The 15000-nt window shown below is 40.8% G+C and overlaps 1 protein-coding gene across 1 annotated transcript in view; it reads right to left on the reverse strand.

Moving 5' to 3' along the window:
* LOC136844348 (dual specificity protein phosphatase 7-like) overlaps positions 1-8400 on the reverse strand; it is a 39209-nt gene extending 30809 nt beyond the window's left edge. Inside the window, exon 1 of the mRNA XM_067113358.1 lies at positions 7653-8400. Within this exon, the coding sequence (XP_066969459.1) occupies positions 7653-8085 (433 nt within the window). The 5' untranslated portion in view covers positions 8086-8400. The remainder of the gene's footprint in view (positions 1-7652) is intronic.
* Between the last annotated feature and the right edge of the window lie 6600 nt (positions 8401-15000).

The following is a 15000-nucleotide window of genomic DNA, read 5'->3' on the forward strand; positions in this document are numbered from 1 at the left end:
CTGAGGGCGGACAGAAAACTGGGGAAACTGTGCCAATCTTTTTCCACTTGTTTTCGTCTACTTGTATTTCCTTGGTGTCGTTACCTCCACGACGAAAGAGGAAGGCCACGGGGTCACCAACGACGAAGATACCACGATTAAGGACAAAAGGTCCCACGCCGGTCATTAGCGGACCTCGTTTTTCCCCAGGTACATAATTATGATGATCAGTTTTCAAACAGCCCTCCTCCCACCCCCCCACCCCCGTAAACCGGCCCCCCTTTCAGTTATCAATTCACTTCCTTGAATGTATTGATATTCATTTATTACCGAATAGTAACGCATTTTCACACATCCTTCGCTGATCGAGAAAAAAATTTTAAAGTAATTTATATTTACACATTTACACACACACACACACACACACACACACACACACACACACATATATATATATATATATATATATATATATATATATATATATATATATATATATATATATATATATATATATATATACACATAAACATACACACCGCGTCTCTGCAAAAGTCATGCACCCCAGTATACACATCACAAACGCGCACATGCACGCACGCACGCACACACCCTGTGTATTTCAGAATCTATAAACACCCCCCACATCCCAGCCCTAACCCCCCCTCCACCTCCCCTCCGCCACAATCGCACCTTCTCCTACCCACCCTTCCCTCCCCCGACACGGCTGTTTCTCGCCGCCTCCTCCATACCAAAAGCAGAACTTGCCTAGCCTGATGCGCCTGGGCTTGCTGTGTGAGAGAGAGAGAGAGAGAGAGAGAGAGAGAGAGAGAGAGAGAGAGAGAGAGAGAGAGAGAGAGAGCAGGCAGGGAGGGGGAAGAACTCAAATGCCATTCAATTTTCCATTTGTCAACGGCACAAGTTCAAGGGAGAGAGAGAGAGAGAGAGAGAGAGAGAGAGAGAGAGAGAGAAACCAAATTTTGATCACACCATTCAATTCTTAAAATGGTGTCAACACCACATTAACTCTCGGGAAACAAAAGAGAGAGAGAGAGAGAGAGAGAGAGAGAGAGAGAGAGCGTCAATCGAAACTCGGATGCCGTGTTACTATGTAAATCCAGCAAGTTTTGACAATCTGGCAATTCATTACCAAAACTGCGATGCTGTGACAATCATTCGCGATCGGCCAACAGGAGATTCATCATGTACCTGCCTGACATTTCAAAAGAAAATAAAACCACTGTTTCATGAGTTGATGACAAGCAGTGCGGCTCTCTCTCTCTCTCTCTCTCTCTCTCTCTCTCTCTCTCTCTCTCTCTCTCTCTCTCTCTCTCTCTCTCTCTCCTCAAAATGCTGAGGCAGCTGCAGCACATTCAAAAATACAAACAGACCTACATGCACAAAGACTCTCTCTCTCTCTCTCTTCCTTTTTTATCCGTTGGCTAGGATCTCTCTCTCTCTCTCTCTCTTTCTCTCTTCCTTTTTTTATCCGTTGGCTAGGATCTCTCTCTTTCTCTTCCTTTTTTATCTGTTGGCTGGAGAGATTTCTCTCTCTCTCTTCCTTTTTTATCCGTTGGCTAGGATCTCTCTCTCTCTTCCTTTTTTATCTGTTGGCTAGGAGATTTCTCTCTCTCTCTTCCTTTTTTATCCGTTGGCTAGGATCTCTCTCTCTTTCCTTTTTTTATCTGTTGGCTGGTCCCCCTCTCTCTCTCTCTTTTTTTATCTGTTGGCTAGGATCTCCCCCACCTCTCTCTCTCTCTCTCTTCCTTTTTTTATCTGTTGGCTAGGATCTCCCCCACCTCTCTCTCTCTCTCTTCCTTTTTTTATCTGTTGGCTAGGATCTCCCTACCCCACCCTCTCTCTCTCATTCTCCCTCTCCCTTTTTTATCTGTATCATAAATCTGTAATGCACAACATTACAAGACATATATACATACATCAAAAGAGAGGTTTACGTTGACTTGATTATTATCACTCGTATAAGAAGCGGACACCACCGTGACTCACACAAGCACTGAAACTAAGCAAGGCTGCCAAGTCAGGCAGGACGAATCGATACCGAAATAATGAAGAACGGAAAGGGATTGCGGCGCCCATACTTCCTTTCAAAAAAAAAAAAAAAAAAAAAAAAAAAAAAAAAATCAAACCTTTCCAAAAAAAAAAAAAAAAAAAAAAAAAAAAAAACTTCACACTTCCTTTCCCCAAAAAACTTCACACTTCCTTTCCAAAAAACATACAAGAAAAACATACGAAGCAATACTAGTTTCACTGAAGCGTCACAGCAGCAATTCTGTCACCATGAAAACCCAGTATTATTATTATTATTATTATTATTATTATTATTATTGGAGATAGAAATCCAGTTACGTTTATGTACATATATTTAAAAATAAATCTGCACAGAGAGCTATCGGGAATCTGTTCGAGTAAGTGGATTTGTTTATTTCAAGACTCATGCTACTACGAGTATTTTTAATTACTATTATTATTCAGAAGATGAACCCTATTCATAAGGAACAAGCCCACCAAAGGGGCCACTGACTTGAAACTCAAGCTTTCAAAGTCTACGGTGTTCATTAAGGAAGGCGTAAGAGGAAGTAAAGGGAAATACAGAAAGAAGAGATCCCACTCATTAAAAAAGATAAAAAATCAATTGATAAATCGATAAAACAGTAATAAAACACAAGAAGAATAGTATTATGGCAGTAATGCCTTGCATTTTCGCTCGAACTTCCGAAGTTCCAACCGCACGACATCCTCTGAAGGGAGGCTGTTCCACAGTCTAGTGGTGAGAGGAATAAAGGACCTCTGGAACTCTGGAGAAGTCCCACAGTGAGGAAGCACATTTACTATACACTGGTGCTCCTGTCACCACGAAAACCAGTACACTAGGCCGACAGTCGGAACTGGGCTATAGGTTTCCACTAGGCCCACCCGATTGCATCACCAATCAAATCATAGGTACACTGAGAAAGGTGGAAGGCCATTTTTGCGGTTGCCATGGCAACGGCGTCTCCTCACACCTATCTGACCACTTCCCATATTTGTCAGCATTAGGTTAAACAATTATCGACCCTGAGAGATGGTGGTCATTGCTGCGAAATGGTATTTAAAAGTGTGTGCATATAAAAACGGGTTATTTATAATTATTATTTACAGAATATCTAATAAAGTAAATGAGTTGACGTTAGAAACATGGTGCAATTTCGATCTACAGGAAAAAATTACATATATATATATATATATATATATATATATATATATATATATATATATATATATATATATACACACACACATACATGAATACAACGATGGGCATCACTTATAATATCAGATTAAGAGTTTTAATACTTTTGGGTTTATACTAAATTTCAAGCACCACAATACTTGAAAAGATATACATATATATATATATATATATATATATATATATATATATATATATATATATATATATATATATATATATATATATACATACATATATATATATATACATATATATGTACATATATACATATGTATATATATACACATATATATGTACATATATACATATATATATATAATATATACATATATATATAATATATAATATATAATGCGTGACTGACGGCGAAGTCTGACGACAAGGGCAGAGCTGACAGCACGTGTGGGCGTGAGGGCGAACGTAGTATCATCATCGGTTGCTATGACAACTGGAAAACGCTCCACGGACACACACACACACACACACACCCACCCAGCCGCCCATGGATACCCAGGTTTCCCACGCCCACGCAACCTAATAAGGCTTTCCCTCCCGCGGAAAGAGCGCACTGGGCGGAGATATAAAATGGCAAAGGAAGATTGACACGACGATGAAACCAATAGCAATGAATAGTGATGACAACTGTGATGAGGAATATGATTATCTTGAAGATAACATAGATGAAAGGAGAGAGAGAGAGAGAGAGAGAGAGAGAGAGAGAGAGAGAGAGAGAGAGAGAGAGAGAGATACGTCGATACATCTTAAAAGATGTGAAAAAATGGACAGCCGATAGGCTTGATGCTGCAAGAGAGAGAGAGAGAGAGAGAGAGAGAGAGAGAGAGAATCAAATACGTCAGTACATCTTAAAGATGTGAAAATAAGATAACCAATATGGCTCAATGTGCAAAGAGAGAGAAGAGAGAGAGAGAGAGAGAGAGAGAGAGAGAGAAGTGCATCTTCAAGTATGAAAAATAAGACCTTAATACGAAGCAGCAATGCAAAAGATATCTGCAGACGCCTGCGTTCCTCCCCTCCCCAAACAACCCACCCTCACGCCCACTCTCCCCAGCCCGTACACAACCCCTCAACAAATCCGCCACACAAAATAAAAGTAATAAAAAATATGAAAAACCGCAGTATATCAAGACTTGATGCCCCGGTAGGAATGCACGCAGACACACGCACGCACAAACACGACTAGCCCGACCTCCCTGGCCATCGAAAAACCTGTTGGCTGGTCGACCGACCCAGGAATGAGAGAAGAAAGTTTCTTGGCTTCTTTGAGAGAGAGAGAGAGAGAGAGAGAGAGAGAGAGAGAGAGAGAGAGAGAGAGAGAGAGAGAGAGAGAGAGATTATAATAAACTACCATGAATAAAATCCAAAAAGTAATGTGGAAAAAGCCAAAATATAATATTCTAACATATTCTACCAAAAACAAGTATACCCAATAAGGCCAGGGAGAGATTCAATCCTTAAGTAACATGCTGCCGTAAATAACATGCCAAATGACTGCGCAGAGAGAGAGAGAGAGAGAGAGAGAGAGAGAGAGAGAGAGAGAGAGAGAGAGAGAGAGAGAGAGAGATTCAAGCAACAAATATGGCTATGCGATGAAAGTTTTACGAGGGTACGCCACTCGGAAAGTGAAATGGCCTATCTTATTGAGTGTCTGGAATGCGAGATATGCGAGGTTGAAAAACAGACCGCACCTAGATAGTTATGCATCCGCCCTCCCTTCAGAAGTGTTTATATGCTAACCTATCACATTTTAGACTCCTAGATACGCTCACGCACACCTTAACGTATTCCTACACATGTATAAACTCTAAACAACACCTATAAAATAAATTGTCTTAATCTATTGACTGGATCTTGAGGCGTTTGATTACAACCTCAAGATAAAGGTTTATTCAAAGTTTGAAAAATGATATATATGTGTAATTATATATATATACATATATATATATATATATATATATATATATATATGTGTATATATATATATATGTATATATACACATACCCGATGAAAATATTAATAAGCAACCAACTTTCCCTTAAAAACAAATACAGAAGCGTCTTCAGAAAAATTAAAATTCTTGTTATTTTTAGTATTCCTATAAATTGCTTCCCTCTATGATGAGATAATAAAAGAGACAAAGTGCTTCTGCTTATCCCAAACAGCCTTGTTGAGTTGTGACTGTAAGCACTAGAAATTACCGAATACACAAATTACCCTTGACTTTCATGCTGTGAAAACCTCAAGAAGTCAGCACCATAAACAATAACAACAGTAAAAGTAAAGAGTCATAAAAGAAAAAGATAATTTAGGGCATTTCAACGCCGTTCACCCAGATTTCGATTTGTAAATTGCTAGGTCAGTATTTTTTTTAAACCCAGTGTTTGCAAAATAAAAAGTGCAAGCACTTTCAGTATCAAAAATTATATAAAACGACGGAGCCTTCCAGAGAGAGAGAGAGAGAGAGAGAGAGAGAGAGAGAGAGAGAGAGTATTGATTGTAACAAGCTCTGTGTGGTGGTGGTGCCGGACGCCTCCTCGCTACTACCCACCACCATAACGACCACCTCCCCAACATTCCCCTCTAACTCAGTCACTCTCTCCCTAGCCTAGCCATCCTCTGCCAGTGTTGGGGCATACCTGTTTATATATGCTCTCATTCAGCCTACTCTGCTATACCTCTGACATCCCCACTGCCAACGTCACCTACCACAAAGCCTACGCTTTCAAGATTAAAAAGTAAACAAGAAGTACAAACAACCTCAATGGATCCTTTACTTTCTATTGTATACCCAGACCGTACTCGACAAGACAAAATATAAACAAGGAGCCATGCAGCACGAGGTAATAAGAGATTAAACAGACCCTCGATAAATTAACGGTGTCAGGGCAGATGAAAATCACACACAAAACGGCATGACTTAGTCAAATTGTCACACTGCTCCAATCAGCCTCCCTAATTGACTTATTCTAAGTAGGATTGCAATCATGTACACCACCAGAATAAACAACGAGTGTTTACTGTGGGACAAACCCGTGATAGTATCTGTTTGGATACTATCACTTGAGGGGTATCCTTCAATAAACACCGCGTCACTGGCACTGCTAACAAGTCATTTACACACTAATGCCTCTTTCAACACGACGTAAAATTAACAGGGTAATGCGAAGATATTATTCATTCAGAATTAACCTAGTTATTAACGCAGGCCGGCCGTTTTAACTAAATTGGACAATTTCCTGTCATACGACGGAATATTTACCAAAAATCTAGGATTTTTGAACAAAATGCATAGGCCTATGGCAACAATCATTTTCGTACATTCATCAAAATTTTTCACGACTCCAAATTTTGTAAATACTAAGGTCAAAATTCTGCATCGTGAAGACATCAATGTATGATGGACAACCATTAAAAAAAGAAATCAGGTCAACTTATTAACAACGGGGCTGGCCAAAGTATTAACATAGGCTATACTTGCCACCTTACATAAAAAACATGTACAATCAACTACCGTAACTAGACATTAACCAAGTACAACCACGAAAGCTGACATAATATCATTTATGGCTGATTTTTCATTCAAAACATGAATCTCTTGGGACATGAGCAAATCTATCATTAATTCTTGATAATTACATCCCTTTGATGTATCGTAACTCGACCCTTCTCTTCGAGAACCTAGTCTTTCAGGAACAAAATATAATGACTTGAGAAGTCACTGGCTCGAAGCTGTTCACTTATTACCTCATTTTGGGGGGTAGGATAATCAAGAACACAACCCATTTTGCTGCCAATAACTTAGGGGTGAACCAAGCTTCGGAGTTAATATACGACGTTCTAGACCTTTATTTCTTATACAAATGTTTTGCATGTTATAACATTTTCCTTATATTTATACACATAAATATACAATTATATATATATATATATATATATATATATTATATATATATTCCTTAAAATAAATAAATTTCTCTCCTTTATCATTGCAATGTCCACATTATAACAAGAATCAATTCAACTAGTTGTACGGGTATAAGGAAACTAACACTAAATTTTAACTAACTGTACGGGTATAAGGAAACTAACACTAAATTTTAACTAGGTGTACGGGTGTAAGGAAACTAACGCTAAATTTTCGATCAATGAAAAACACTTCCTCTAACACGATCTTTGACAAGTCTGAACATTAGACTTGCGTGCCACTTTTTTCCTGGCATGTCACAGAAAAACAAAAACAAGTCGACTACAGGGTAACTGACTGAAACATGGCTAAAACACACAGGATTGCCTAACATGATGGAATGGCGGAATATCGACTTACTAAAGGCCTACCGTGCTGAAACTCTGGCTAGATCCTGACACTCCCCCTACAGTACAAAAAGGAAACACGATTCTTACCTGCTAAGCAATGGGCTTGCGACCCTTCTTGATTGAACTTTCGGCACAGGATGGTCATGAGGGAAGGCGTAGGGGTGGGGCTGTGGGGATTGTAAGCATGGGCGTGATCATAGAGGACTATGGGAACGCACTGGTAGAGCCTGGCGAGCCTATCGCCCCCATCGTCAGCGAGGTGACGAACAACCTGCGGCAGGCTGAGTTTCCCCGACGCGAGGCGCCTCAGCATGAGGGACGGCAGGCCTACGCCCACGGCACCGCGGATGTGGCCGCTGCTGTAGTCTTCATTGCCCCTGCAGTCGAGCACAAGCAATTCGGAATGTCGTAGGGCGTCGCACAGAGTCCCTGCGTCCACGGCCGGCACCGACACCCCTCCTCCTCCGGACATATTCATGTTGCTGCAACCTCCTGCTGCCTCCCCATCAAGAGAAGGCATGGCGGCGCACACACAACGGCACTACTACTTCGGAATCGACTGCTGCGACCACGACGACGAGAGCGACTTTCGTCCGCATGGGGAACAACAGACGACGGAACGATATATGAGAAGAGTTCCTGGGCGACGACCAGTTGTAGCCTACAAAAGATGCGACTGTTTTTCGCCAGTCTTCTCTCTCTCTCTCTCTTCTACATGAACACACAAAGTCAATAACGATATCACTCTCCTCTCCTCTCCTCTCCTCTTCCCGAAAGCACAGCTCTGCTACTACACGTCTTCACTCCAAGCAGACGTACCACCATCTGAATTAGCAGACCATTGAGAAAACGTCCCTAGTACGGTGCTCTCGACGTCATTATCTGCCGGTGTCCAATCGCCGCCCAGATACTCGTGACGTTAGCCAATGAAAACCCTCCCTGAGGTTCTGAGCTGCACGACCAATGGGAGTGTGCTCGGTCCGCCAATCACGGCCCGCCTTATTCTATTACGTCATATTATCTCCAAATGGAAAGCAATACCAAATAGCGCGGGAAGTAGGGAAAACATGAATCAATCCCAAAGGGAGTGGAAAGTACGTGCGCGTTTTATTTCCGCTGTTTTGTTACCATTCATGAAACTCTGCTCGCAGCCACCAGGAGGCGTTAAAAATAAGGGGAAATTATCTCCCCAAGAGACCTACAGAGGCTCCCTACGATCGCGAAGAGCGGCAAGGTCGCGAACGGTGTGTGGGCGTGAATGAGAAGTGTTGGGGTGGGGGGACTCTACGATCTCAGGGCAGGGGGTGACCGTACCTCCAAGAGCCCTCGTAAAATATCTTTGGCTGCGTGTCATAGAACGTAATCAAATTTGTCATTGCTGCGCCAACCACTCATTATGTGCCGACAACTATTTTTATGGACTTCGTTGAGGGGGTCATCTTCCTATTCGTCCCCTTTTCCTTCGGCCTCCTCACTTCCTTTCTCGCTTCCTTCCTTCCTTCCTCCCTCCCCTTGTTTTGCTCGAGAATTCTTCTCCCTCAGCTTTAGTCTGATTAGAAGCTGACGCATTTCCTCCTGGTGAATTCGGCGCCCTCACCAACAAGTCTTTTCTATCTGCTTTGTCTGTCTCATAACATGAGTAAAGCCGTTTCTTTTCCTGTTACGGGACAGTATTCAGCAATCTCTTTTGCCCCGTCTGTCCTTGCTTTCATTTCTTAGTATCGATCAGTCCTCTCTCTCTCTCTCTCTCTCTCTCTCTCTCTCTCTCTCTCTCTCTCGTCACTAATACTGAAGCTCACTCGTGAATTTTAAATGTTTTCTTAGACGGAAGCAAATTATAGAGTAGAGTAAAACAATCCATCAGGATGTTGTGTTTCTACATAAGCCTGCTCTGTTATTTCAACCAAGGGCGCGTGTAACCATTGCGATGTTTTTCTCTGGAACCTATGTTAATACCTAAGTGGTATGCTTAAAAGTCAATTCATCTCTTTAATTCCTTTCAAGTGAAATAAAACTACGAATTCAAATGAGTGATATCACCGAACTTTGTTACTTTCTGGAAAGTCCAACTTCCCACTAAACAGCAACGTCTGTTGGCGGGAACAAAGCGATGTTCCGGAAACTCAAGAATTCGTTAGAACCAGAACCGGAAGTTACGCTTCTCGTCTGACGCTTGTCATTTCTAAGAGTCAGTAGATAAAGCCATTTATATATATATATATATATTAATAAAGAGTGCTATATATATATATATATATATATATATATATATATATATATATATATATATATATATATATAAAGTATATAATGTATGAGGAGAGAGTGGCGAGTATACTGTATTCTCCTGATTTGGTGGAGCCAACGGTTGATGATAGGCCTAATTGCTAGTCCTAATACAATGGGGTCACTACTTTATCAGTTTTTATTTTTCTTCAAACAGATAGTTTGCAGTCGTTCTCGAGGGATCAGTAGAAGATAAGGCCAATGTGGAAAAAGCTGAACTGAAAATCCATCTGACTCCGTAATGCTAAGGATTTGTTTGTAATGTACTCTCTAGTTACTTATCGCAGGACCTTTTTTATAAGTTAATATATATACATATATGTGTGTGTGTTATGTATGTATGTATGTATGTATGTATGCATATGTATGTATATATATATATATATATATATATATATATATATATATATATATATAATAATTGTGTGTATGTGTGTGTGTCTATGTGTAGCAATGTAGTTAACGAACTTTCTTTACTCACCAAGATACCGATGTCAAAAGGCCAGGATATGGTAGGTTTTTCCCGGCCTTCCTGAAAACCCATAACAACGTTGTTGATCTAAGCGGTTACTTTAGTATCAGTCAGTAAGTAGACTATAGCGAGTAGGTTGTAGCCACTATATAAGAGGGCAAGGGACTGGCAAACTGGTTGCAAAAAAACTTGTTGAGAACGGCAGTGCAACACCTTTCAAGGGATAAGGCGTATGGTAACATATATGCATATATATATACATTATATATTATATATATGTATATATATATTATATATATATATGTATATATATATACTGTATATATATACTGTATATATATATATATATATATATATATATATATATATATATATATATATATATATATATGGTGTGTGTGTGTGTGTTTTTAAAACTGAACAACCCCTGTGAACAACATGTATATGAAATGAATGGACTTGGGATAAACATGAATGAATGGAGAGAATGAACGAGAGAGAGACTTAAGATCCGAGAACCAGATATGCTTAAGATATAGTGCCTAATGAATGAATAAATAATGCCCTGGCATTAGTGGCCAGACGGGTTCTAGTAGAAGACTTGGGCATGCATATAACCCCAAAACCCGCCTCCCCACCCCCCACCTCCCCACACCGCCTAAATGCCTACCCACATCTACCTTCGTCAAGAAGAAGCCTCTTCCCATCTACCCTCCCCTCCCACCCACTCCTCCTCCATTCCCTACCCCTCCCTCCATGAGGTCTTCAAGTTCCTCACCATCCCACAAGAAGGACCTTGCGCAGGTGTAAGCCCCCGGGCCAACGAGACTCGGGCATAGCAGGTATAGAATTTCGGACCCCGTTGGTCATGGGGCCACTCCTAAATGCACCTGGGCCGTGCATGGCTTAGGGGCTCCGCCCTCGTGCCTCCAACGTCACAACAATAAATGGCAACAGGAGCACCGGTGGATGCGTTGAATAGCCTCTCGCGCGAACGGAGCTCTCAAAAATTCAAGAAATGTTCATACGTATGTAGACATCGGAACTTAAAATAATTCGATTCGTCTGTTTATCCTTTGGTTTTACACCTTACACATATACACACGCGCGTCTACACACACACACATATACAAGCGTACATTGAGCATTTAGATTTTAGCATACACACACATATATAAATATATATATATATATATATATATATATATATATATATATATATATATATATATATATATATGTGTGTGTGTAATGTGTGTAATGTGTGTGTGTGTGTGTGAATTTAAGAAGGCCCATAAAACACTATTTGAACGTTGCAACTATATTCATATTACACTGTGGTATTACAGTAAAAGACATTCATATATATATATATATATATATATATATATATATATATATATATATATATATATATATATATATATATATATATATATATATATATGTCTGTGTGTAAAGCTCAAGAGATAAGCAGACGAATTAAAATACATAATCGTCCACCCACGATCATTTTCTGTTGTGGCAGTCTCGTTGGGCCTTACTTTAGGATGAGACTGCTAATCCTACGTCCTTCTACACCTAACTGTGACCCAACAGTCGACTATCTATCAAGTACATGAGAGAGAACTCCCAAAGCAGCGGTCATTTTACACACACTGCCAAAAAGTTCATCAGCATTGTATTGGTACCTACACATACCGTAAAGATACTGGATGCTATGGGGTATTTGTGGTGAAGTTGGGGCATGGGCATAAAACACCCTAGTCTCAAAGGCATTTTTGCACCTAATGGCGCTGAAACGAGGGTGTGTTATACTGCCCTAAAATGGAAGACTGCAGTATCTGCAAAATACAACACTGAGAAAAATGGTAGATACTCCATTGCCTTACTACTGACTTTGCAGATACTGCAAATGGGACCCCCTAAATACTCGTGAAAAGCATTGAGGAATCATTCTGAAACTGCGGTAACTTGTGTGTTTTGTGTTTCTCGAGCCCAATAGGTGGCATGTCTCAATTTCCAAAATTTTGCAGATAGTTCAAATGGGACACCCTAAATACTCGTGGAAAGCATTGAAGAATCATTCTGAAACTGCAGTAATTTGTGTATTAGTGTTTCACGAGCCCAAAAGGTGGCATATCTCAAGTTCTAAAATTTTGATGGTACTGCAGTTCTCCATTTTAGGGAAGTATACCTCTGTTGCTGTTTGATATTTTCATAGAGTGCTGTGAGACGCCAGAGAAAGGACAGTGGAATGGCTGGTATTTACAGACGACGATGTACTAATAGGGGATAGTGAAGATACACAACAGAGACTCGTGAAAGAGCATTTAAAGCGCTGGCAAAAGGAGTAATAGAGAGCAAACGTGATCAAGAGTATAAGGTTATGAAAGTAAACCGGAACCAGGAATACGGAGCAGTGAATCTAATCATGGACAGTGAGAGAATGAAAACCGTAAATTCTCATAAATATTTGGGAGTAAATATCTCAGCGGATCAGATGGATGGAAGTGGTGAGGAGAGATATGGGTGAGGTGGGACTAGGGGAAGAAGATACAAGGAACAGAAATAAACAGAGAAAGTTGACTCGAGCGGCCGACCCTGCTATACTGTGGGACTTACAGACCTTGGCAGACCTTACAGTTCATTCAGGTTTTTAGGTCCTCAGTGAGGCACCTCATGTCTACCAGAGAATTCTAATGCATCTTCCGGTATATTTTGCATCTTCCAGTCTTGGATGGTCTGGGATGCATCTTAAACTAATGAGGTCGAAAGAAGAAGAAGAAGAAGAAGAAGAAGAAGATGACTTTAGACGACGGTAGGATGAGAGAAGAGTTGAGTCACACAGCAGGTGAAGCAAGAAAGGCAGCAGCAGGATGTCTGTGCTACAATGAGAGGAAACTTGAACGTGTCTACGGAAGCCAACGTTACAATGTACAGACGTAACTTTCATCTATGGAGGTGACGTGCTGATGATAAAGATTATTTTATTATTATTTCAGTAGATGAAACCTAGTCACTTGAAGCAAGCCTACCAAAGTGGCCATTGACTTGAAATTCAAGCTCCCAAAGAATGTAGGTTTCAACCTCCCACCGCAGACCCCACTCTGCAGCAGTAACTGATCGTGATACAGAGCCAGTGATTTTTCATCGCCCTAAGGGAGACACGAACCCGCGACATCTGAGAGGCATGCCACGACAAAAACCACTATACCAGAGGACCAGGTAATGAAAGAACAAAGGGGGAAGCTAAAGAGATTGATTTTTCATCGCCCTAAGGGAGACGCGACCCCGCGACATCTGAGTGAAATGCCACGACAAAAACCACTATACCAGCGGACCAGGTAATGAAAGAACGAAGGGGTAAGCCAAAGAGATGAACTGTTTGCATAGTATTATAGTTTAACAAGACCTGAAAGGATGGGGGAAGAAACTAGGGGATCAGGTGTGACAAAAGGGTTAGTGTAGGTGGGATATACAGTTAAAAGGAGTTACGAGGACAAGGATGTCTCAAAGACTTGTTAGTCCATCCGAGGAAGCGCTGGGAAGACGGCTCACACGCAACACGTCGAACCCGTCTTCACACGCACTGTACCACTTTGTGCTTCCTTGAAACCAAGTTCTTTTTCAACTCCTCTTCCACCCCATCCAACCAACTACTTCTCGGGGTCCCTTTCCTCATTTTTCTAGGAATTCTGAGTTTTGCACACTTTTACCGACCTGTCACCATCCTTTCACCTTTGCTAACCATTTTACCTGACTAACCATACCAGTAGTATGACCGAAAGGATGAGAAATATACAGAGATGTCGCATCTCTGTTTCCTCAACCTTTTCAACCATTTTACTCTAAATATAATGAGCAAACCATTCACCTAAATAGCTTCTATTACTTTTGTTTTCATAGGCATCCCAAATTTGACTTTTTAGACACCTCTCTTTCCTTGCAGTTTGAAGCGATCCTTTTTGAGGATGGACTGGACTATAGAGTTTAGGCCAAAGGCCAAGCTCTGGGACATATAAGGTCACTCAGCTGGAAACGAAAAATGAGAGTAGGTAGGTATGAAAAGGTGTCACAGGAGGAGTGAAAACATAAAGCAGTTGCACTATGAAATAATTGTTAGGAGGGGTGGATAAGATGGAAGAAAGAGAATATGAAAGGTACTGGAAAAGGAACGAAAGGTTGCAGCTAGGGACCTAAAGAAGGGCGCGTAAAAGAACCTCAGTAATGCCTACAGTGCACCGCGTGAGGTGCACTTTGTTACCAACTCCCTCTACGGGACGATCCTTTTGGCTTCACATTTCCTGTGACTCACATCCTCTCATCCTACTCCAGTCTATTACATTTACTTCAAAATATTCAAACGAATCGACACTACTTCCATTACTCCCTCGTACTGAATGGTATTCACTTCTCCATCTTTGCGGTATCCACTTATATTTATGCTCTTAAAATTGCTACGACAGTGTTATGCTTTCATGCTAATACAATCTTGCTAACTCTTTTACGAAACAGATTTATTGCAATATCAGCGGCTAACACCATACCTTCCATAAGGCCAGCCATCCCCACACGCCATTCATGGCCTATTAGTTTTCTGGAAAAGAAAGCTACTGTGCTGGCTTTGTCTGTCCGTCCGCCACTTTTTTCTGTCCGCACTTTTTCTGTCCGCCT

This window comes from Macrobrachium rosenbergii, chromosome 12, assembly GCF_040412425.1.
Source record: "Macrobrachium rosenbergii isolate ZJJX-2024 chromosome 12, ASM4041242v1, whole genome shotgun sequence".
Classification (NCBI taxonomy): domain Eukaryota; kingdom Metazoa; phylum Arthropoda; class Malacostraca; order Decapoda; family Palaemonidae; genus Macrobrachium; species Macrobrachium rosenbergii.